General features: G+C 38.4%; 1 protein-coding gene across 2 annotated transcripts in view; it reads left to right on the plus strand.

Annotated features, from left to right (window-relative positions):
• PLS1 (plastin 1) overlaps positions 1-25,297 on the plus strand; it is a 104,185-nt gene that overhangs the window by 39,198 nt on the left and 39,690 nt on the right. For both annotated transcript variants that reach the window (XM_041734577.1, XM_041734578.1), the window contains exon 2: positions 21,505-21,607. In XM_041734577.1, coding sequence (XP_041590511.1) covers positions 21,538-21,607 — 70 coding nt within the window. In that variant the 5' untranslated portion in view covers positions 21,505-21,537. The remainder of the gene's footprint in view (positions 1-21,504; positions 21,608-25,297) is intronic.

The raw sequence follows: 25,297 nt of genomic DNA on the forward strand, positions 1-25,297 counted from the left end.
ATTTTATAATGATAAAGGAGTCAATTCATAGTTTATGTACTTAATAGCAGATCTTCAAAATAAATGAAGCAAAACTACAGTAAGAAATAAATCCACAATAATAGTTCAAGATTTCAAGTGAATAGAAGCAGTAGACAGAAACTTAGCAAGAACATAGAAGACTTAACACTATCATCCAACTTGACCTTTTTGATATTTATAGAACACCCATCAGCAGCAAAATGCACTTTGTTTTAAAGTACACACAGTGTTTACCAAATTAGATCATATGTTAGGCCATAAAACAAGTCTTAATGCAAATCAAATGAAGCATGTTTTCTCATCATAATGGAATTAAATAAAAAACCCAATTAGGGAAATCCATAAATATTTGGAAACTACATAATACATTTAATAACCCAGTGATGAGGGGTACCTGGGCAGCTCAGTCAGTTAAGCGTCTGCTTTTGGCTCAGGTCACAATCCTGGCGTCCTGGGATCTAGCCCTGCATCGGGCTCCCTGCTCAGTTGGGAGTCGGCTTCTTCTTCTGCCTTTGCCTCTGCCTGTGCTCTCTCTCAAATAAATAAATAAAATCTTAGAAGAAACCCAAACCTAGTAATGAAAGAAGAACTTAAGGGAATTATGTATTTTGAACTGAATGAAAATGAAATGAAATGAAATGAAATGAAAACACAGCATGCCAAAATGTGTGGGATGCCACTTAGAGTGATACTTACGGGAACTTATTGCACTAAATAGCCCTATATGAAGAGAAGAAAGGCTTAACTTTCCTCCTTAAGAAGTTAGAAGAAGAGGAGCAAAAATAGTCCAAAAGCAGAGTGAAGAAAATAATAATGATCAGAGTAAATATCAACAGGATTGAAAACAGAAAAGCAATAGAGATAAATCAATGGAACCAAAGAGCTAGTTTTTAAGATGATCAATAAAACTGATAAACATCTAGGCAGACTGATTAGAAAAAAAAAAAAGATGCATATCAATATAAGGAATGAGAAAAGTGACATCACTGTAGACTCTACAGCTATCTATATCTATATGCCCCATATTTATTAAAGAAATTGACTTTGTATTAAAAACATTCACTGTAGACTCTACAGCTATCTATATCTATATGCCCCATATTTATTAAAGAAATTGACTTTGTATTAAAAACATTCTAGGCCTAGGTTGAAGGCAGGAAAAGTAAAATATAGGAAAAATGTAAGGAACAAATAATACCAATTCTCTCTCTCTCTCTCTCTCTCTCTCTTTTAAATAATACCAATTCTATACAGACTTCTTCAGACAAGTAGAAGGGCATACTTCCCAACTCATCGATGAGGGCAAAATGATTCTGATGCCAAAACCAAAGAAATTACAAAAAAAAACAAAACCCTATAGAATAAACATCTCTACATTTATAAAACATGGAGCTGCTTTAAATGCCAACTTTATCTTCATTCTTTTCCCTCATCTCCCTTTCCCACTGTTACGGCTCCCAGAGAGGCTGGCCAGCCTCATCAGAGGTGATCAGGGACAATTAGTGTACAAGTGTGAGTATGGGGGCCAAGCTACCACTTTCCCCCAGCCTTCCTCCTTGTCTGCTCACTTTGCATGAGATTCTGAAATTTTTTATTTTTATTTTATTTATTTATTTTTTTATTTATGATAGTCACAGAGAGAGAGAGAGAGGCAGAGACACAGGCAGAGGGAGAAGCAGGCTCCATGCACTGGGAGCCTGATGTGGGATTCGATCCCGGGTCTCCAGGATCGCGCCCCGGGCCAAAGGCAGGCGCCAAACCGCTGCGCCACCCAGGGATCCCGAGATTCTGAAATTTTTTTAAAAAGAGAATACAACTATTTATAATTACAAAAGTAGTTTAAAGCATACAACCTCCTGGAAGATCCAATAAAGCAATGTCTGGCTTTTCATGTATGCTCTTCCATCGGATCCTGATGACCCTATGAATTGTAGGTATTATTACTTACAGTATTACAAGATCCAGAGAGGTCAGGTACCCTAGATTGTGTGGCTGGCGAGATGGAAACCTAGCATTGCATCTTGGATTTTGTCAGGTTTCATAGCTTAGCTGAAGGCAAGAGGGTGCAGGGTGTTGAGAAGGAAGTCTGGGGCTGCTGTCCTGTTAGGGCAGAAATGCTGGCTTGAAGGGGTTGGCATCTTCAACAACACAGGGACCACTTATCTGGTGTGTGAGTACTGTCTTTGGAACATAGGGGCAATAGTGATATTTCAGGCTGGCAGAAACATACCTTCTTTAAAAAAACTGCCTAGGTGTGGATTTTAGTATATGTGTTAAAATCCAGCCATACCATCTGTGTCTTTGCGGCTCATTTTAGAATATAATGATACCTTGTATTAGATTTTTTTTTAATTTAAAAACATTGAAACAAATTTAATTCTGGGTAACATACAGTATTAGTTTCAGGTGTACGGTATAGTGATTCAACAGTTCATACATTATCCAGTGCTCCTCACAAGTGCACACCTTCATCCTCACCACCTATTCCACCCATCTCCCCACCCACCTCTCCTCTGGTAACCATCACTTTGTTGTGTATAGTTAAGAGTCTATTTCTTAGTTTGTTTTTATCTTTTTTTTTTTCTCATGTGTTAAGAGTCTATTTCTTAGTTTGTTTTTATCTTTTTTCTCATTTGTTTTCTTAAATTCCGCATGAGTGAAATCACATTGTATTTGTCTTTCTCTGACTTATTTTGCTTAGCATTATATTCTCTGCCTCCACCCATGTCATTGCTAAAGGCAAAGTTTCATTATTCTTTATGGCTGAATAATATTTCGTTACACACACACATACACATATATGGCACATCTCCCTTATCCATTCATCTATCAGTGGGTCCTTGGGTTACTTCCATAGTTTGGCTATTGTAGATAATGCTGCTATAAACATAGGGGTGCATGTATCCCTTTGAATTTGTGTTTTTGAATTTTGGGAGCAAATAGTGTGATTACTGGATTGTAGAGTAGTTCTACAACTTTTTGAGGAAACTCCATACTGTTTTACACAATTTTCATTCCTACCAACAGTGTAGGAATGAAATGTTTTTCTCCACATCCTTGCGAACACTTGCTTTTTTCTTGTGTTTTTGACTTTAGCCATTCTGATAGGTATGAGGTAGTTTTGATTTGCATTTCCCTGATGATGAGTGATGTCAAGCATCTTTTCACGTGTGTGTTGGCCTGTCTGGTTACCTTCTTTGGAGAAATGTCTGTTCATGTCTTCTGCCCATTTTTTGATTGAAGTATTTGGTTTTTGGGTGTTGAGTTCTATCAGTTCTTTATATATTTCAGATACTAACCTTGTATTGGTTATGTTATTTGCAAATGTCTTCTCTAGCTTATCTAAATTTCTTCTACTAGGTTGTCTTTTAGTTTTGTTGATTCTTTACTTTGCTGTGCGGAAGCTTTTTATTTTAATGTAGTCCCAATAGTGTATTTTTGCTTTTATTTTCCTTGCTAAGGGGACATATCTAGAAAAATGTTGGTGTGGCCAATGTTGGAAAACTTACTACTAACTGCCTGTGCTCTCTTCTAGGATTTTTATGATTTTAGGCTTCTTGGTCCTCCTATTTAGGCCTTTAATCCATTTGGAATTTATTTTTGCAAATGGTATAAAAAAGTGGTCTATTTCCTTGTTTTGCATGTTGCTGTCCATTTTTCCTAACATCATTTGTTGAAGAGACTGGATTTTTTTCCCCATGGGATATTCTTTTTCTGCTTTGTCCAATGGGTGATTTTTAAAACCTCTGTAGCAAGGATGAACTCTCAGGCCTCAAAATTTAGGTGTATATAAAATATCTTCACTTTTCTATAACAGCATAGTTTCTATTATTAACACCCAGATAGTGGAAGACTGTCCTAGTTATATGGGGTAAATCAGTCATTGAAGGCTGAACTCAGTTGTCTCCTTCACTGTGTGGTATTTAAATTTTCAGAAATTTCACTGTGTCATGGCACGGGTTTGAGGGTAAGGAGTTGAGTTCAGGACTGTTGTTTCTCTGACACTGGCTTCTGGTAAGACTTAGGTTCCTGTGTAGTCCCCAGGTGTCCCTCCATGCTGGTATCTGTGGAAGCATCTGAATTCCTAGTTGGTTTGTGGCCCATGGGGTGTCCCTTTATTAAGGTCCTGAATCCTTAGGGTGCCTGGCTGGCTCAGTTGATAGAGCATGCAACCCTTGATCTCAAGGTTGTGAGTTCAAGCTCTACCTTGGGTGTAGAGATTTCTTAAAAAAAAAAAAAAAATCCTGAATCCCCTTCAAATCTACCTGGATTAGTAGTGGAATGGTGGAGAGAATGGGGTAGGGAGATTGTAAAAACAGTAAGTTACTATTGAGCAGTTTTACCCCATTATATGTGAGATCACATGTCTTTCCCCAGTTCTCACTCCTCCATGGAATACTCTCTGGATCACATGGGTATACAGAAGCCTCTCTCCCCTGTTGTTTATGTCCATACCATCTACCCTGTGATACTTCTTACATCTTAAAAATGATCTTAAAACATTTTAACATTTTTATTCTGAATTTTATCAATTATACACATAATACTAACATTGCTATTTAACTTTCTATTTGTGTTTCTCCTATCTACCTCCCTGCCCCCACCCTCCAACTAGTTTGTAAGCTTCTGGAATGCCTAGACCAAATATTAATGTCTTGAGGCTCTTCACAGTGCTTAACATTGGGTTAAGAGCGTAGATGGCCCTCAGTAAATATTGACTGACTGAATGAATGAGTTTAAATTTTTTGAGTATAGAAAATAAATCTGTATTATCTTTTATATCTCAGCATAAGTGTTCAGCCCTGAGTAGTCATAAACTATTTTCATTTGATTGAATTGAGAGTCCCTTTATGTTAGTCTTTCTACATGTATTTCCAGTACCCAAGGAACAGTGTTCAAGGAACCCTAGAACAATCATGCCTGCTACATGCAAATGACTTAAGGCATTGATTAAAATCAGCTGGGAGGGAGTAACTGGCTGGCTCCTTTGGTAAAGCATGCGACTCTTGATCTCGGGGTCATGAGTTTGAACTCCATGTTGGACATCTCTATAACAAAAAAAACACTTTAAAATATTAAAATCAGCTGGGGAAGCTAAAATGAGTATAATTACCTGAATGGTATGTCAGGATAGGATATAATACAAGGCCAGAAAAAAAGACCTGGCAAGTAGTATTTGTGATGACAGTTGTTCATGAGGCTGTTAGCAAACAGTGGGTAGATGACTCTAATTCCCTTTACTGAGGTTAAAGGAGAGAAACTATACTGAGCAGATGATTCCCCTGCTTATACTTGGTAGGATTTTAATGATTTCTATACTTGTATTCAAATAACAAATTTTTATTGAGTGCTGTCTATGGGTAAGCAACCTGTTGGAAACTCAGTATTCAGAGATGATCTGAGAAAAGGTGTTCCTTAGATCTCCACAAGCCCAGTCCTCGATGGAAGTAGGATGGACAGAAGATGCAGTATGCACACTGGCACTCACCAGAGTGTTGAAGGACTTTTTTTTTTTTTTTTAAAGATTTTATTTACTTATTCATGAGAGAGGCAGAGATACAGACAGAGGGAGAAGCAGGCTCCATGCAGGGAGCCCGATGTGGGACTCCATCCCAAGACTCCAGGATCACGACCTGGGCCAAAGGCAGGCAACTCAACCGCTAAGCCACCCAGGGATCCCTTGAAGGACTTTCTTTGGCATTGTGAAGGGGGCATAGCTACTTGATCTGAGGGAGTTGAGAAAGTCTCTATAGGGAAATGGTCTTTACCTGGATCTGGAATAATTACTAGGAATTTGCAGGGCGAGGAAAGGCTGAAGAGAATTCTAGGAAAAGGACGTGTGCAGAGGGTTGGTATTAAGGAAGAACTCACTGTACTGGATCTCCTGGTGTGCTCGGTATGACTGGAGCATGTGGTATGGGCAGGGGTATCTCATGATATAGAGGAATTCCATTGGATTTATTCTAGTACATCAAGGTTTATCCTCCGATTTATGTATTAGAGAGAGAGAGAGAGAGAGAGCGCGCGCATGCTTGAGTGGGAAAAGGGGCAGATGGAGAGAATATCCAAGGAGACTCCTGCTGAGCTCAGAGCCTGACATAGGGCTCAATCCCACAAGCCATGAGATCAGAACCTGAGCCGAAACCAAGAGTTGGATGCTGAACCACCTGAGCCATGTGGGCACCCTTCAGAATTATTTTTAACTGTCATGTAGGAATGGTTAAATGTGAATCTTCACTTTTTTCCTTCCTTTACTTTTTGTCTGTTGTAAAAGTAATATATGGTCATTGTGAAAAACAGGCAACTTATAGAAAAATTTAAATTATCCATAATCTTGCTACCCTCATCCCCTCAAATAGCTCCTGTTATCAGTTTTATGTATAGTATCTCCTACTCACTTTTAAAATACTTTTAAATGTATTCTTAAAAAATTATGTCCTGTGTTTTACTTATAACTGAATTCCTTATGTCTGAGTATTTCAGCCATACTTATTTTAAAGTTTCTTTCATGATTTCCAGTTTGGAAGTCTTTTAATATCTTCCATCGTGATGGGTTCTTCTATGATTTTAATTTTTGTCTGGGAGCTTCTCTTCAGAACATGTTCTTTAGTGGAGTTCAGTGTATGCTCTCAGGGATGGAGTTGTTGCTATGGGGCGGTTTTGCTTCTGCCTCCCAGATCCATATGATTTCATTGGTTTCTCAGGTTCCCTCAGGAAGGTGATATAAAATTCAGACCTCACACTCACACCAAGGGCAGATTTGGGGTTCTGATTTCTCATGAGAACCTTCTTTCTGTGTATAGTCCATGTGGAGCATATCTCTTTACACAGAGGATTGCCCCTTCCTGGTTTTCAGCTTTATGTTCCACTTCTAGGTTTCTGTTGTGTTCACAGCCTGAGGGTTCAGCTCCTGTCCATTGAGATGTGAATGTGGACCTGCTTGTGCTTGATTTCCCACCTTATTTCTGGTACCAGGAGATAATTTTTTTGCTTGCTTAGGCTTAGATGCATATTAAAAAAATTTAAAGATTTGTATTTGTGTGTATGTGTGTGTGTGTGTGTATTTTTTTTTTAAGAGAGAGAGGGTGTAAATAAGGGAGAGGGAGAGAGGGAATCCTAAGTAGGCTCCATGCCAAGGCAGAGCCCAACATGGGGCTCAGTTTTACAACCCTGAGATCATGACTTGAGCTGAAATGAAGTCAGAGGCTTAACCTCCTGAGCCCCCCAGGACCCCTTAGCTAACATTTCTCTATATTTGAAATGGGTGGAGGAACTTACCTGTTGCCTTGACTATCTACTCTTTGCTCAGATACATACTTTAAACAAAGTTTGGGAATATATTACACGTATTGATAATTCCCTTTGTTTTATTTATTTATTTTTTTTATTCCCTTTGTTTTAACCTGATAATATGTTGTGAATTTTTCCTCGTATTCTTTGAGAACATTACTTTTTTTTTTTTTAATTTTTATTCATTTATGATAGTCACAGAGAGAGAGGCAGAGACACAGGCAGAGGGAGGAACAGGCTCCATTCACCGGGAGCCCGACGTGGGATTCGATCCCGAGTCTCCAGGATCGCGCCCTGGGCCAAAGGCAGGCGCTAAACCGCTGCGCCACCCAGGGATCCCTGAGAACATTACTTTTAATGACTGCCTGACTTTTATAAGAGTCTACTATATTTTATTAAGAAAATCCTCTATTTTTAGAAATTTAGGTGGTTTTAGTTTTTTCATTATTTTAAGTAATGATGAGATGGACTTGTTTATACCGATATCTCTCTGCTTATTTCAGCTTGTTTCTGTAGAATAATTCCTACAAGTGGAATTCCTTCATCAGGATTTTTGAGACTTTGGTCCTGTTGTTACTAAATTATCCTGCAGGAAATTTGTTTCAATTTACAGGGAATACAGTCGGTTTGTGTATTTCCTGGAACTATCGCTCCAGTTGGTTCTTATCCTTTAAAAGCATGTATGCCAATTTTCTGGGCAAAGAAATAAATCATTATTATTTTAATTTCCATTTGGTTTAATGGCCATTTTGTTTTTTATTTTTATTTTTTAAAAAGATTTATTTTTCTATTTTAGAGAGAGCGAGCCTGAGTGGGAGGAGAGGGAGATAGAATCTCAAGCAGACTCTGTGCTAAGCTGGCAGCCTGACTTGGGGCTCCATCTCACTACCCTGAGAGTAGGACCAGGACAGAAACCATAAACCAAGAGGCAGAGGCTTGACCCACTGTACCACCAAGGCGCCCCTGGTGGCCAGTTTAAAGGGATGTTTTCAATAGGCCAGTGATTTTTCAGTTGAGAAAATTTTCTTAGTCATATGGGGCTAGAGTGACTACTAACTTGTCCTTTTTTGTTTTTTTGCTATTTCCCTACTGCCTTCTAAGGAGGTTGGTTCCTTAGGTGGAAGGTGTGTTTGGTGACAGGGTGGTGGGTGAGAGTGCAAACTACAGGTCAGCATAGAGTTGAATTGCGCAACATAAGAAAAGTGGTTGGGGTGGAGGTTAAGGAAAGAAATAACCTCAAGAACGAGGCTGAAACCTAAAGAGGGTGGTCTGGGAGTTGTGGTAGGGAAGGAGGTGCCATCCCACAGAAGAGTTTGGGGGAAAGATGGAAGTAATAAAAGGAAAATGTGCAGGATTTTGTCCAGTGGTCTGCAATGTAAACTTTCTTCTTCACCTTTCCATGAAATCTTAAGTAAAATATTTCTCATTAAATCCATTGTTAAGTTGGCCCTGTTTGAGGGTATATGTTGAAGCTGATGGGCACAGAGTAAGAGCCAAGTACTGGGTGGGGGAGAGTTGGGGAGATAGAACCTGGTGAAGTAGCCCTCACAAGACATGAGAGTCCTGGACTAAGGGAGTGATGTGTGTAGATGGAGGGGAGGGGATATTCCAGAATTTGGTCCTAGGATTTGATGGTAAGTTACAGTTTTTTGTAGGGAGCGGGTAATGGAGTCAAGATGACTCTCTGAGGCTTTTAGTTTGGGAGACTGCGTACATAGGAGATGTCTCAGATGACTGGGATGGACCTTGGGAAGAAAGGTCACTGTTTTTAGGCTTATAATTGGGGGTGTGGATGCTAGTGCTTTTGGATGGTTGACATGGGCCCAGAAGGTGGTGGTGTCAGAAAGTGTCTTCCCCATTTTTCCTGTTCTTCTATAAGTTCTGGAACCTGGTATAGCTTAGAAAATGGAGAGGGATTTATGTAATAAAGTGTTGGTCTTCTCAAGTGATCATGTTGAGTAGGCCTTCCAGCTAACTTTGATTTAATTCGGGAAAATAAGGATTATAATTTGAGAGTTGTAGAAAATTTTGTAGCTTTATAATTTATTACTCAGGTTTTCTTTATCCTTATTTGCTTTGACTCATTAAGCTATCAGCAGTTAATGTCTACAGTAGCTCTTATTAATTTCTTTATTTCTAAAATGGTATGACCCATGGCATGTAAACATTCATGCCAATGCACCTCAATTTTGACTGTATTTGCTTTTAGTGGTGTTTACTGTGAGCCCTTTTTTGATGTAAATGCTCTTACCCAGCATTGTCAAAGACTTGTAGAGTGCTGAGCACATCATTTTACTTCTGCCTAGATGCCCAGTTATAAATGTGATAACTCATTAAACTTCACTGTGTCTCGGTTTCTCTGTTGGGAAACCTGTGTCTAACAATGACTTAAAGAGGTAAGTTGGATGCTTGGAAAGTAGAAAATACTTGATATATATCAAGTGCCATTTAATTTTTCTAATGCTGAGATTCTGGTGAGAGAAATTTTCCAGAGCTGGTAGTGGGCATTGCTTCGTTCCATTCTACACAGCAAAAGGTAAAGATACTTTATAGTGCTTGGGCATGTATCTAGTTGTACTGTGGAAGTGTCCATCTCCTATGAGTAGGAATGGCTCTGACCTGTTGTGTTCAGCTGCTAAAATCGTTTTGTGGTAGCATGCAGACTGTTAGGGATAAAACCATAGATTTGTTAACTATTGTACTCTTGAAGAAAACTATGGTGATAGCGTTAACTCTTTGTAGTATGGCATCCTTTGCAGTTGTTAGAAAATAGCATTTTTTGGTACCGTTGATTTTTATCCATAACTTATAGAAATTTAGGATTTTAGGAAAGGTTTCTTTGGGTCATTGAAAACACACACACACACACACACACACGTGATAACTCCTTCCTTTGTCAGTTAATACAGAGGGTCTCAATTGGTTTCTGTAGGTTGTAAAATAAAGTACTTCAGAATTTCATCTGAAAACACTGTTTTAATTTATGTACAAAGTGAAACCCTGCAAATTTAAACCAATGTGTGCTTTGGAAGTTAAAGCTCAAACCCCAACCCAGAAACCTCCTGGTTAGGACTCCTCTGCTCACTGGACACAAGTTGCACAAGAATGTCTGTATTGCAGTGAATCATTTACATAGAAATTCTTGGGTGGAAATGGAGGGAAAGGATTATAAACTAGGAAGAAATGCCCAGATTATTCCAGAGCCGTTGGAAGTGACTTAACTTCCTGTTCTCTGACAGCTCTTTGGTGTTTGTGTTGAGGAATTTATTCTTGAATGAAATATTTGGCATTATAGGCAGTTACAGTCTGGGCTGTTAACTCTCTAATGTATCATTTCCAGTGACTAAATAATACATAGGAACAAGGTAGTTTTGTAGAGACAGAAAAAAATGTAAAAGAATTCATGTAGTTTTCACACAGCTCATTTAAATCCTTCCATTCATCCTCTGAGTTTCTAGTAAGACAGATCACACATTGATAAATTAAAAACAGTGTTTTTGAGAGTTGAAACTCTGAGGCACTTTATTTTACTACCTGCAGAAACCAACTCTGACCCTCTTTATTAATTGTCCACACATCACTCTAACTGTATACTCAAAAGCCAGGTTCTAGGGCTTTTTCTAATAGGAATGGTAACAGGGGATATAACCTGAGATCTAGAGGAGGAAGAGGATATATGGGGACCATCACTATGAAGTATAATTAAGGGTCTGGATTTGGAGAACTTTCTGGACATGGATCCCAGCCCTGCCACTTATTGTGAAGCTTTGGGCCTCAATTTCTTTCCTGTAAAATGGGAATTGTAGTACTACCAACCTCAGGGAGTCGCTGTGTCGATTGAGATGATATATGTGCTTGGCCTATGGTGAGCATCCATGAATGTTTATTACTGTCAGAGGGTTAAGGGAGGTCTCCCTTGCCTTTTTGGGCTGCTATAGTGTATAAGTATTATATTTTGTGTTTCTTTGGATGGAGTTTGGGGAGGTTTTATGAGTCTTGTTTATATGACCTTTAGGTGTTCTTCATTGGATGGGATGAGTTCAGTTCAGGAGAAAACTATTAGAATGGCGCACTTGCATTGCTTGGGAATCCGATTTAAACCTTGGCTTTTGCTTCTTGCTGACATAGAGATTGTGCAGAAGGCAAATGAACCTAGGACAAGGATTTTCACTGCACCTATAGGTCTCTTTGGTATCCTCTGACCACAGAGTTGGGCATGTGACCTGAGCTCTGCCAATCAGACTAACATCCTGGGGATCAGACTGTCATCCACAGCTGGTAGTGGTTGAAGCATCTGGAGACAGCCTCTAAAAGTGACACATCATAGTTTGCACTGTGGAGCTCCTGAGAACTGCCTGGCACCTGTCCTTCTGAGCCTTGTTCAGCCCTCCCTGACTCATTGAGCCAGCATATTCCAGTTTGTTCCCTTTCTTTGGGCAAATTTTGCCAGAATTGGTTTTTGTTGCTTATGATGAAAATACCTTAATTGACACCAATGCCAAGTAGGCAGATTAAATGTGTCCATTGCCAGTAGATAAGGGGATAAAGATGAAGCTGAGAGTCTTGGGAATCATAGAAAATTCCTTTTTAGAGAGTATGGCTTACAGTGGAGCCTGCTTAAAATTCTCTTTCCCTCTCTCCGTCCAGACTCCACTCCAAAAACAAACAAACCGCCCACTAAAAAGATTATGACAAAAATAGTGCTTCTTATTTAGATGTAAATTTAGAAAATATGTTTTTCTTTCCCAATTCAGAATGTCCAAATATTTTCTATCATTTGAGGAATTGACTCTTTTTTATTTTCTTTTTGTAAATTATATTGTTGTTACTGTTTGTGTATCAGTTTGGATTCTTTGTTGCAAGTAACAGGAACCCAATTTGGCTTTTTAAAAAAATTGTTTAAAGTAACTAATGTATCAAGTCTTTAGCATAGTGGGATTTAGGACTCAACCCTGTCTGGTCATGTTTTCTCTTCATATGCTGGTTCTGCTTTCTGCTCTGTTGGTTTTGGCTTTATTCTTAAACCCCGAGTCCTCCCCTCCTGGAGACAAGATGCGTGCAGCTGCTCCGGCCTTGACTTCATGAAAAACTGATCCAAGGGAGTTTGTGGGACTCCTATTACAGAATGTTCCACAAAACATTCTTGTGTCTCATTGACTCCAACTAGGTTATATGTCTGTCCCTACACCAAATCCCTATGGCCAGAGAATATGATGTGCTGATTGGCTTCAACCTGGAGCTTCACTCAAATGTTACATATGGATTATAAGGAATGAGTGGAGCCCCCAAGCTAAAATTGGTACTATTATCAGGAGAAGGGAAATAGTTACTGGAGAAGAAAACAAAACATGTTCAGGAAATGGTACTTGAAGTATTGATGATATTGTTAACATTATAGGATAGCAGCTTTGGTAACATTGGTGTGTTGAATTTTCTCAGAGAGCCAGAGAAGAGAAGTCCTAAAGTGGGGGTGGGAGTGGGGAGTGTATATGGGTTATAAATAATAAAAGAGAAGGAAAAGATCTTAGGATAATGGGCAGATCCAGTTACCTGAGCTGGGAATCTGTGATTAGTGGGCTCCTGACCTGCTGGCTCCTCTTCTCTCAGAGGAGCTGACACTTAGAAATATCCCTTACTGGGATCAGGGATGTGGTGAGTGGTGCATAACTGAGGTTGGGTTTTGACACATTAAGGGACAAAATGTTTTTTCTAGCCCTTAGAATGAGCTAATATGATGCGAGTGTTTCTAGACAAATATACAGTATTACCAAGTGCCCTTGGAAGACCAAGTGAAATAGCATGGAATTGGGGAGGTGTAGAAACAAAATTAATAGACCAGAGTTCTAGTCTGACACACATGGTACTTTTTAAGAATTCATATTGATTGCAAGATTTGAAAATAAAATTTCACATACAAATATGGATTTCTGCTTTCTCTTTAAAAAATCAGAAGATTTGGCAACGTTGGCCCTGATTCCTGTGGGCAACAGTCCACTGGAGCTCAGAACCCTGGCTGGCCTCATGGACACAGCAGGAAAAGGCTAAAGTCTGGGGGTCAGATATAAGGGCCTCCATCTTCCTCCAGGACTTCAGGGACCAGGAAGAATTTTCATGGGCCGCTGGGAAGAAGTGGTGCCAAGCCTGGGTTAATGGGGCATCATTGGTTAGCAGGGCCTAAGAAGAACTGATTCCCACTTGATAGACTGTAATCTCCTCAGCTTACAAGTTAGCCATATACACTTTATGTTGAATTTGGAGAGAGCTTGAGGCTTTAGGAAGATACCATTCACATTCCCGAATGGTCCCATTTAGTCTTCTATGGATACTCTTGACCTAAACTTTGATCAGTAAACTCTACTTTGTATCTTTTATGTATACACTTAATGCAATTTTTTATTTCTCAACTAAAAAATTACTAAGTATGGCTGTGCTAACAAAGGGGCAAAGATTTTCCTGCCTTCTGGGCAGGCTGCAGTGGAGGAGCTGTACCTGTACCATTGGAGGCACGGTGGATACACTCATCACCCATCTGGGTGGAGCTGAGCCCCAAGCAGGAGGCAAGCTTTACATACTATCCTCTCCCTAGGCCATCCCTCATCACTTTCACACTTACACCTCTAAGTAGGTGTTGGGGTTTCAGAACTGAGTAGGCCCTGTTTGGGGTTAGTCAGGATCAATGCAGAGAAGTTTGGAGTAAGGCCTTGTGAAAAGAGACCAGTTTTCTTTCTTTTTTTTTTTTTTTTTTTAATTTATTTATGATAGTCACAGAGAGAGAGAGAGAGGCAGAGACACAGGCGGAGGGAGAAGCAGGCTCCATGCACCGGGAGCCTGATGTGGGATTCGATCCGGGGTCTCCAGGATCACGCCCTGGGCCAAAGGCAGGCGCCAAACCGCTGCGCCACCCAGGGATCCCGAGACCAGTTTTCTTTACATAGTGGCTAGTCAATCACTGAGCGACTCTAATTCTTCACACCCATTTGTTCACTTGCATGAGTCAGGTAACGTTTGAACCTCTGCTTGGGTGACCAAATCCTATACACTAAGCAGTGATGGTCAGAGTTGTGGTGGCGCAGCTTCCATTTCAATAAGGTGTCTTTCCTTGTGAAAGTTATTCTAAACCTTCCTATATAATCTTTTTGTTTGTTTGTTTGTTTTTCTTTGTTTGGTCTGACTCTTTCTGAATTCAAAATGCTTGTTGACTCAACCATATGCTTTTCCATTATATTCTGGTTTGGGTCATGGTCCCCACTGACTTCACTTTGCAGAAGGATGCTCGGGAGAAATCTGAGTTATATTGTACCCATTTAATAGCTTGCTCTGTCCAAAGAGAGGTCAGTCCGGGAGCGCCTGGGTGGCTCAGTGGGTTAAGCATCTGCCTTCGGCTCAGGTCACGGTCCCGGGGTCCTGGGATCAAGCTCCACATTGGGCTCCCTGGTCAGAGGGGAGCTTGCTTCTTCCTCTTCTCCCTACTCATGCTCTCTCTCACTGTCTTCGTCTCTCTCTCTCTCTCAAATGAATGAATGAATAAAATCTTAAAACAAAACAAAAAACCAGAGAGGTCAGTCTGGTAGGTAGAGTGGGAGCCTAATATTTAACAAAGTCAGGTCTCCCAGTTCATATTTAGAGAGGCCACAGACATTGCAATTAACTGGAGAAAATCTGATAAAGTATCGGTTGATATGGAATATGAATGTTTGCTTTTTGGAAAATGAATGATGCCACTATTGTGAAATGTGGTTGAAAAAAGACTGCTGGAAATAATAATAAATATAATATATACAGTAAATATAAAGGAAAGAATTTGCCAGGTTTCCATTAAACTAAAAAGAAAACTCTTCAATTAATTCATATTTCTTAGTTATTTATTTTTTCATATAGTGATTTATTCCAGTGACCTTGTGATCTCTAAGCTTGTAGTGGGGAGCTGAAAATAGGACATAACAGGAAAAGAGGAGGGTTGCGGTGGGAGATAAGAGAATAGTTTATGAAGAAGGGGAGGGGAATATAGGATGCCATAGAGTCACTGCTCCTAGAGATACTGCAGTGCTCTGGAGCCTCTGATCCTAGGCAGTTCCCCAGAGAAACACTATCAAGACTTTTCCCATAAAAGTAAGGTATGAAACAAATATCACATTTATTTATTTATTTTTTTAAGATTTTATTTGTTTACTTGGGAGAGAGAGAGTGAAAGAGAGAGATCACAAGCAAGAGCGGAAGGGCCGAGGGAGAAGTGGGCCCCCTCCCCCCCACCCCCGCTGAGCAGGGAGCCCTATGGGAGACTCGATCCCAGGACCCCAGAGATCATGACCTGAGCCAAAGGCAGATGCTTAGCTGACTGAGCCACCCAGGCATCCCTATTTATGTTCTCTGAGGCAAATTTATTTTGACTGTGATGCTTCATCCTGCCTGAGTAGTCAAGTCTTTCTCAGGCAGCTGGAATCTGCCCCTCAGCCTCTGGTGGCAGAGGTCTTAAACAGCAAAGGCTTGGAGGAGGCTCTTCTGTCCTCGCTCATCAGTGCGCAGGGCCTACCTGGGAAATGCCCATTGCTTACTCTGCGCATCTCTTTGGCAGAGATTCTGCTGCCCCTTGTCTGTCCCTGTCTCTGCCACCCCTGTGGCTGTAGTCTTGCTCGCTGGCATCCACAGATTTCCCTCCTTCCCCCCTGGGATAATTTTCTCTGTCTTCCTCATCTAGTGGCTTCTCAGGGATGTCCTCCTCCTGCTGCCCAATTCCCAGTACACCCAACCTAAGTAAACCCTAAGGAAGTTTGTACTTCTGCCCAAAGACTCAAGGAACCACCCATTCTAGGCTGGTTTTGCTTTCGATGCTGCCAGCATTCCTAAGACAAGAGGCAGTTATTTTAGTTGAGTGGGACTAAGTGGGGAGGGTGCGGAGGTGGAAAATAAACACAATTTGGTATTTCAATAAGTTATTCTGCTGCAATAATAGTAACTATTTGATTGTTCAGTATTGAAGTACTTAAAAACTGTTCCCCATGTCCTGAGGGGCTTTGGGAAATTTTTTCTTGCGAAACATATTCTTGTGTTATATTTATTATTTTATTAACTTTTTATTTTTACTGTCTGAGTTTAAGAGTTATATTGTGAAATATTTAAAACAAAAAATATTGAAAAGTACAGGATAGCCATAGATAGGGTTAAATTATTAGTATCCATATACTTAATGTTCAGATTGAACAGATGTTGAAAATTTTGCCATAAATTAAAAGTATCCATAATGTTCAGATTGAACAATGTTAAAAATTTTGCCATAATTACTTCAGATTCCTCTTAAAATAATGTAATTGATCCACTCTAGCCCCCCTTGCTTTCCTCTCCAAAGGACAAGACTATTCTGAATTTGTATGGCATTCTCACATGTTTTTCAGTTTTGCTACGTATGATTGGCAACATAAACTATATACAACATATACGGTATTTTGTGTTTTTTTAATTTACAGTGATTGATACATATACTCTATCCTCTAGCACTTTGCTTTTTCAGTTTGTGTTTTTAAGAAACAGATATGGTTCATTTATTTAATGTTGAATATATTCTTTTGATTAAATAATAATGTATTTATCCATTATTCTAAGGAAAACAGGCATTTGCTTTATTTTTTTTTATTTTTTTATTTTTTTTAGGCATTTGCTTTAAAATATAAATTTCCTCCAGGACACCTGGGTGGCACAGTGGGTTAAGCATGGGAGGGACTCTTGCTTTTGGCTCAGGTTGTAATCTTGGTGGTGAGATTGAGGCCCTCAAGCTCTGTGCTCAGCATGGAGTCTGTTTAAGACTCTTTTTCCCTCCCTCCCACCCTCGCCCCCCCCCACACATGTACTCTCTCTCAAATAAATAAATCTTTATTTTATTTATTTTTATTTATGATAGTCACACACAGAGAGAGAGAGAGAGGCAGAGACATAGGCAGAGGGAGAAGCAGGCTCCATGCACCGGGAGCCCGACGTGGGATTCGATCCCGGGGCCTCCAGGATCGTGCCCTGGGCCAAAGGCAGGCGCCAAACCGCTGCGCCACCCAGGGATCCCATAAATCTTTAAATAATTAAATAAAATATAAATTTGCCCTTAAAATTTAAATATGCCCTCAAAATACAAATTTAATTAGCACTGTAAGGATTTATCAATCATTCATATTTAACGTGTGAAGTACTCATCAATCTTTTGTTTAAAAACTATCTGTGATGCTTGCAGTGAAAAAATAGGGATTTAATTAAACCACACATAGATTTCAAGGGCTTGGAGGTACTAGAACAGATTTGATTTTGAATCTCTTATTTTGTCTACCTTCCTTAGGCAGGTAATCTCTGTAGCCCTCTAATTTACATTTAAGAGACGATGCTTATTCCATCAGTAGAACAGCTAAATACATAGTGAGCTTGTGTGGGGGGAGGTTAGCATAGTTCTAGGCCCATTGAAAGCCCTCAGTAAATAGTTGCCATTATTTTTTATGTTACTAAAGAAGGGGGAAGTAAGGGAAGAAGGGAATTTTGGAGGAGATTAGAGGGAAGGCTGCCTCACTTGGGGCAGTGGCCACCTCAAGGACTCAGAATATGAGGTGACCAGGGAAAGGGCCAGGGCCACAGTAGGAAGAAAGAAAACAGGGTAGCTAGGAAGCCACAAGGTACCCGTGAAAACAGCTTTGATTCTTCACATTTAGAAGCTTTATAGTTGATTGAAAGGCATCGGAATCTTGTTGGTCTCAGGGTTGTTCCTAATGCCTTTTCTCTGAAACTAGTCTAGATCCTGGGGCCTCAGGTCCTGTAAATCATAAACAGCTGCTTAGACTAATTCTGGTAGAGCTCTTAAAGGTTCAGGGAGGTTAGAAATTTGAGGGAGGATAAAAGATCAGATCAAATCTCATCTAAATTGAGTTTATCTTTAGAATATACTTCTTAAGTTTCTAGATATATATTTGGTTGTGTCATGATATGCTTGAGGATTAGGAGAGGGGGCAAAAAAAAGGTTTTAATTGGTGAAAGAAAGTTCATAAAATTATGTGAGCTAAAAAAAAAAAACAGGAGGAAAGCAGTGTTGGGATTACTGAAGAAATACATGGCACATGTCGAAATCTGCGGGAAGGTATATCTATTTATAGAATTCAACAAAACATGCACTGTTGGTGGGTCTCTAGTCAGTGATCCTGGCTGTCTCTGGGTAGCGTCTTTCAGGACTGACTTTGAAAAACTATTCAGAGTTGTCTCAGCCATCCAGGTAGGAATGCTTCAATACCAGGTGTTTAGGTACTAGTTAAGTGATGGGTTCCTCATTTCTAAAATTGCAAAGTGAATTCTAATAACTGCATTCTAGAGTGTTTCAGGACTGCCAAGTTATGTGCTTGATAAATATGAGTTGGCCTAGCTAGAATTGTTCCAACCCCAAAAGTTTACAAAGAATTTTACAGAGGCAGAGTTCTTTTAAAATGCAAAATTTTCACAAGTATATAATACATACTTCATATATTATATAAATGATTATATATTATTATTCAAATACATATTTATGTGTTTACATGGCTTGATGTCAGATTATATTTGGGGGATTGCAGAGCACACCAACCTAGAGGCAGGAGTGAGACAGAGTTGGGTTTGACCACAGATAGGTGATGAGACTATGAGTTATTCACTTTGACACCTTGAAAAATTCCTCAATTCTATGAAGCATCCTTCTCTCAGTTACTAAAATGAGGCTACCACTTATTTTGTAGATTGGTAAGGATTAAATGAGAATGGACTCCCAGCACGCAGTTATCATCTAAATGTGGGACTAATAACAAAAATAAATACTAGGTTTATAGTTATAGGGTCACAGGCTTTTCTTCTAAACAGTTAAATACTGTTTTGAAAATTTATTTTTTTAAAAAGATTTTATTTGTTTATTTGAGAAGAAAGAGCTTGAACAGAGGGAGGACCAGAGGGAGAAGCAGGTTCCCTGCTGAGCAGGGATCCTGACTCCAGGGCTCGATCCCAGGACCCTGAAATCATGACCTGAGCTGAAGGCAGCTGCATAACTGACTGAACTACCCAGGCACCCCTTATTTTGAAAATTTAGTTGAGGGAATACATTCTCTTACATAAACTTTTATTTTTATTTTTTTTCTTACATAAACTTTTAAAAAGTTAGCACCATTATAGCAGAAATATTTTTTATTGGAAGATATCATAGTAAGCAATTTATTTCATGATCATGTAACTAGAACAGTTTTTTATACATCAATTCTGACAACTGATATTTTCTTAGCCAACGGTGTGTGTTGGTCCTGATAGTTTATTGTGCTGTGTAAAAATGGCTGTTAAGGTATACCATATACTATAGTTCATTTTTGAAGAATCCTAATGTTATAATTTTGTAAAAACTTAGAAAAATATTGATATTATAAATTTACGCTTGAGTGTATGCTTGTAAAAGAGGCAATAAATATGATTTCCATCAGCCACTCTTCTGCTAAATTACCATACCTTTGTGAAAAGTAATAAAGTATTTTACTATTTTATTTTTTTAAAAAATTCTGTATATTTTGGGGGGGCACCTGGGTGGCTCAGTTGGTTACGCATCTGCCTTTGGCTCAGGTCACATCCCAGGGTCCTGGGATAGAGAACTCTGCATTGGGCTCCCTGCTCAGTAGGGAGTCTGCTTCTCCCTCTCCCTCTGTCCTGCTTGTGCTCTCACTCCCTCCCCTTTCTCAAATAAAGTCTTAAAAGAATATATATTTCTAAGTAATCTCTATACCCATCATGGGGCTTGAATGCACAACCCCAAGATAAAGGGTTGCGTGCCCTATGGACTGAGCCCATATTACTATATTAATCATAGTCCTTTGCTTTTTAAGGAAATAGGTGCTTTTATTTGAAATTGTAACATAGCTACTGGGCATATCAATCTTAGCATTATCAGGATCATAATGTGTGCCTTCAGACTACTAATATTTGTTTTATTTTTTCCAGTGTTTTACCAGAGTTGCCTATCTTGTTTTCAGTTATTTTGGTTTTGATAAGCTTACCATCTACAAAACTGAATTGAAAAGCGTATAAGGAAAAGTAAGCCCCTTTCCCATTCTGCAACCAATCTCCCATTCCCGAGCTGTGATCCTCAGACCTGAGCCCAAGGCAGTTACTTAACTGAGCCACCCAGTTGCCCCTTGGGTCCTTATTTTTAAAACCTGAGGCAAGGGGTAGAAACTGTTTTGAATATGGGGAAGGATATTCAGGATGACCAAAACCATAGACATTCAAAGCCAGCCATGACAAAATGAGCATTTTGCAGAGCTAGGGGATTATGCTTAAAAATTCTAAAAGATCTGTTGTAATTTCATTCAATACAAAAGAAATATGCCTATATTTATTTTCAACTATAGTGAAAAATTCTGAAAATGAGAATTCAATAAAATTGTATTATTTAATGCTAAGATGTAAGAAACTGCATGTGGGGAGTAAGATGAATTCCATTTACCCATTTATCAGATCTATTACTGAGCTCTTTTTTTTTTTTTTAAGAGTAGAATTAAATAGTGGGTAGTGGTATATTTTTTAAAACTCAAAGATTTAATTATACTTTGATATAACCAGGCCCCAGAATAATTGTAAGATAGAGAAATCTGTCATTTTGAGAGAACACCAAAAATTCTTAAGCAAGTTGGTATACAGATCACAAATGACACATGAGACATAATACTCTTTGAGGGCATCAACCAACTTAATATGGTTTTTGAGTGATTAGTGAAAAATTTTAATGAATAAATTATATTTCAAAAATTATACACTTATTTTATTCTTTTTGTGGACATTATTCATGTCTTAAAATTTTACTTTCTGACCACTTCCTTTACATTTATAAATGCTATACATCTCTCAAACTTGAAATATTTATTTTACTGAAATAGGGTAAAAATGTAAATGAAGACTGTACAGGCTACTGAGAAATGTCTGTGCCCTGTATAAGCACAAGGTGTAATAAAAGACAGGTGTTTCTGCCTTGTACAGACTCTGTTAGTGTCTGACCCACCGATGCTGGGAAATGGTGTTACCAGGGTGGAGGAGGTCTGTTCCTATTTGTTCCTTGTCAGCCAGACCTCTCAGATCATTTCTTCTAGACATTTTACCACCTATGTATTTTATATTGCTTAGATAAATGTTTCCAAAGGGCTAATGTTTTTCTTATAACATTACTTTTTCTAGATATAAAGACTGAAGATAGTCTTTTCTCCAAAGATGGAAAACAGTACCACTGTCATTTCACGGGAGGAACTGGAAGAGCTACAAGAAGCATTTAATAAAATAGGTATGCTTGAGAAAAACTAAATACGACATTGCTATTCTGCAATCTGATATCAGATTTCCAGGAATGGAACAATACCTTTTGTTGGTTTTACTACCACCCATTTACCCCTACATTCATTTCCTTTTTTCTTTCTTTCTTTTTTTTTTTTTTTCCCCTATTTAGGTTTCACTGGATTCTTTCTTTCCTTCTGAAAGATAAACTAAGACTGGCCTGAATTTCTAGGAGAATTGGACTTTGAATTCTTTGATAATTTCTTTGCCGAAAGCCATCTAGGTTAATGAATGACAGTGTGACTGAATATGCTTAACAGGATGTCCTCATTACAGAGAGAAAATATAGAAACACTTCCTTGTTTATAAGCTGAACTCTGGCCTTCATGTGTTTGTTACTAACAATAGCATTTTCTTACATTATGCAGAATATTTTAAAATTTGAGTATTATTTTTAAAGGCCATATGTCCTGATTTCCCTCTCCTTTATGCATAATTTTTAAAAATCTCAGAGTTGTTTTTAAAGGCCACATATCCTATTTTTCTTCTTTCACTTTTTAAAGCCATTCAGTTTTTGGCATTATGACATTATTGTTTGACAGCTTTGTATTTTTCTTCCAAAAAAATCGCCTCATATTCTGTTGGATTGCGATTCTTCTGCACTTTGCTCCTAGGAAACCTGTGGCAAGGAAGAATATAAATATTGTCTTTTGTACTATTCTGCAAATGCATGCAAGTGAAAGGGGAGCACAGTGAAAGGACATTGGGATGGTGGCACCCGCACCCTGGCCCCTCCCACAGTAGCCTCCTTCTCTGGTACAGAAGAGCCGTCCATGAGAAACAGATGATAGTCTACGGAGGATATATAATGATCTCATGCCTAGATTTCTCACAAACCTAGTGAATAATCACTAAAATTCATGCAGATTAAATGTAGTGCAGAATGAATTTTAGAGACCAATAATAAAAAAAAAAGATTTAAGTTTGAAAAAAGAACCCCCCCCCCCCCAGGTAAAGCTACCATGAAAGCTCATAGCTTAAAAAATTATTGTTATGAAGTAAAGAAAGATACTTTACTTCACTTGTGATGAAATAAAGTGTACAAATCTCTGGGCTCTTCTACTTCTCCCTGCATAGCCATCCCCAGAGTTAACAACTCAAACCTTCCAAATACAGAATACATGGTGGCTGAATTAGACTCATAATGAATGCCTTAATTCTGATCCTTTCTTTATTTTGAGGATGGTATATTTGTCATTAGAACATTGCATGAAGATATTATTTCTAAAAGATTATTATTAATAATAAATTTTATAGAGTATTGTATGCAGTGCCCAGAGTCTTTCAAGTAAGAAATCGGGCAATTTTTGGAATGTTCTGCTCATTTTGAGCATTGGAACAGAGGAAGTAATAAAAATGTATCTCCTAGTTTCCTATTGCTGTTATTTTATAGTGCAGTTTGGTAGCTTGAACAAAAGTGCTACCTAGGACTTAGTGAAATGAATGAATTAGTAATCTCTTTCCTTTGTTTAGCACATGAACTTTACTCTTTATGACCCATGGACATATAATCCTGCAATATTTATTTAATGATATTTTGAATAAATAATTCATTGATGGAAGAAATCTGACAGCCAGGTAATTTGCTGTGTGTGAGGGAAGTGCTAACACTAGCACAATATGTACTAGCTTTATTGACAAGATAAATTGCTACTTAGAAACTTAGTATTCTTTCTGATAATTTGTACCAAATAACTTTCTTTAGGGGCAGAATGGCATGCCCATCCAACCTTACTAGATATTTTGGGGGTCTCAAGAAAGAAGTGAGAGGTTAAAATATTTGTCTTCTTTCCTTTTTTTTCTTTATGAATTTTGATACAACAAGCATAACAAAACTTACCACTTTAATAATTTTGAAGTATGCAGTTTAGTGGTTTTAAGTACATTCACATTGTTATGCAACCATATCACTATCTCTAGAACTTTTTCATCTTCCTAAGCCCATTAAATACCAACTCTTCATCTTGTATAACATTCTATTTTTTATCTATATCACATTTTGTTTATCCATTCATCTGTGAAGGACACCTGAATTGCTTTTACGTTTTTGCTATTGTGAATAATGTTGCTATGAACACGAATATACAAATATCTGTTCATAATTCTGTTCTCTGTTATTTTGTGTTTATGTTTAGAAGTGGTATTGCTAGATAATATGATAAATCTGTGTTTAAGTTCTTGAGGAGCCATCATGTTGTTTTCTGTGGTGGCCATAGCATTTTATAGTCCTATCAGCAGTGCATTAAGGTTTCAGTTTCTTCAAATCCTTATCAACACTTATTTTCTGTTAAGAAAATTTTTTGTAATAGCCATCCTCCTGAGTGTGAAACAGTATCTCATTGTGGTTTTGATTTGCATTTCCCTAATGATTTATGATGTTGAACATCTTTTCTTTTTTTTTTTTTTTTTTGAACATCTTTTCATATGTGTATTGGACACTTGTATGTCTTCTTTGGAGAAGCGTCTCTTCATTTCTATTCAGTGTCTATTCTTCTGCCAACTTTTTAATCAAGTTGGTTATTTTTGTTATTTAATTATGGGAAAGTCTTATTTCTTTTAAAACTATAATTGTTATGATAATTTAAGGCTTGATTTCCTCATCTTTAAAATCAGAATAATATATTTACTACTTGAAGGTTGTTATAAAGATTTCATGAGATAAGCTCTTAACAAAGAATATGTGCTTAAATGGTATCTATTACTTCTTGTCACATCATACCCAAACCACAGAGGCCATAGGGATGGAGTGGGGATTTAAGCACACAGACCTATTTATCTCCAGAGCCCCAGCTCCTTCAAGTATTCTTGTTAGTATAGCATGAGGGTTAGCAGGTAAGCAACTTTTAGTCAATCTTGTGTGCGAGGGTTGGGGGGATGGGCAGAAGGAGAGAAAGAATCTTAAGCAGACTCCATGCCCAGCATGGAGCCAGATGCAGAGCTCAGTCCCATGACCCAGATCATGAACCGAGCCAAAATCAAGAGCAGACGCTTAACCAACTGAGCCACCCAGGCACCCTCCATCTTGTTTATTTTTAAAGACTCCCTTCCACAGTGCTGGTAAAAAAACAAAAACAAAAACAAAAACACAACAAAAAGTAAGCCAACTAGTTTGTTTGCCTGTTTCAGAGTTATAGGAAACAATTTTGGACTTGTGAAAAATGATATTTTTCTCTTCAAAGAAAGTAATATTATTATTGTAATATCAAGGTTCCTAGGTGACTTTTGAGATTATAGCAATATTTTGTTTTTTGGTAGAGTCTAGGTGAGAAACTTTCCATTATTCTGAACTGTATTAATTCTGAAACTTGTATATGAGAGTTTAAGAGAAAAGTTTCTATTTTTATCATTAATTGAGTTATAGTGAGAATGGCCCTTTTACCAAGAGAAAAAGTAAAATAGAGGAGAGAAAGCAACTATTAGTAGATGAGCAAAGGAAGCCTATATAACAAGGTGGATCCAGGCAACTAACCAAACAATTCAAAGCTCTCTTTCCAACTCTGGGCAGGAGTGTTTTGTGTTGCCTTTGTTCTGTGTCAAGAAGCAATATCTAGTCTCTAGAGAAAGCCTAGGGAAGGGCATCTCGGTGATAATGTGAAAACGCCGGGAAACCTATTTTCAAAGGTCCAAATACAGGTGTGAA

The sequence above is a fragment of the Vulpes lagopus genome, chromosome 19 (genome assembly GCF_018345385.1).
Source record: "Vulpes lagopus strain Blue_001 chromosome 19, ASM1834538v1, whole genome shotgun sequence".
NCBI classification, from domain to species: domain Eukaryota; kingdom Metazoa; phylum Chordata; class Mammalia; order Carnivora; family Canidae; genus Vulpes; species Vulpes lagopus.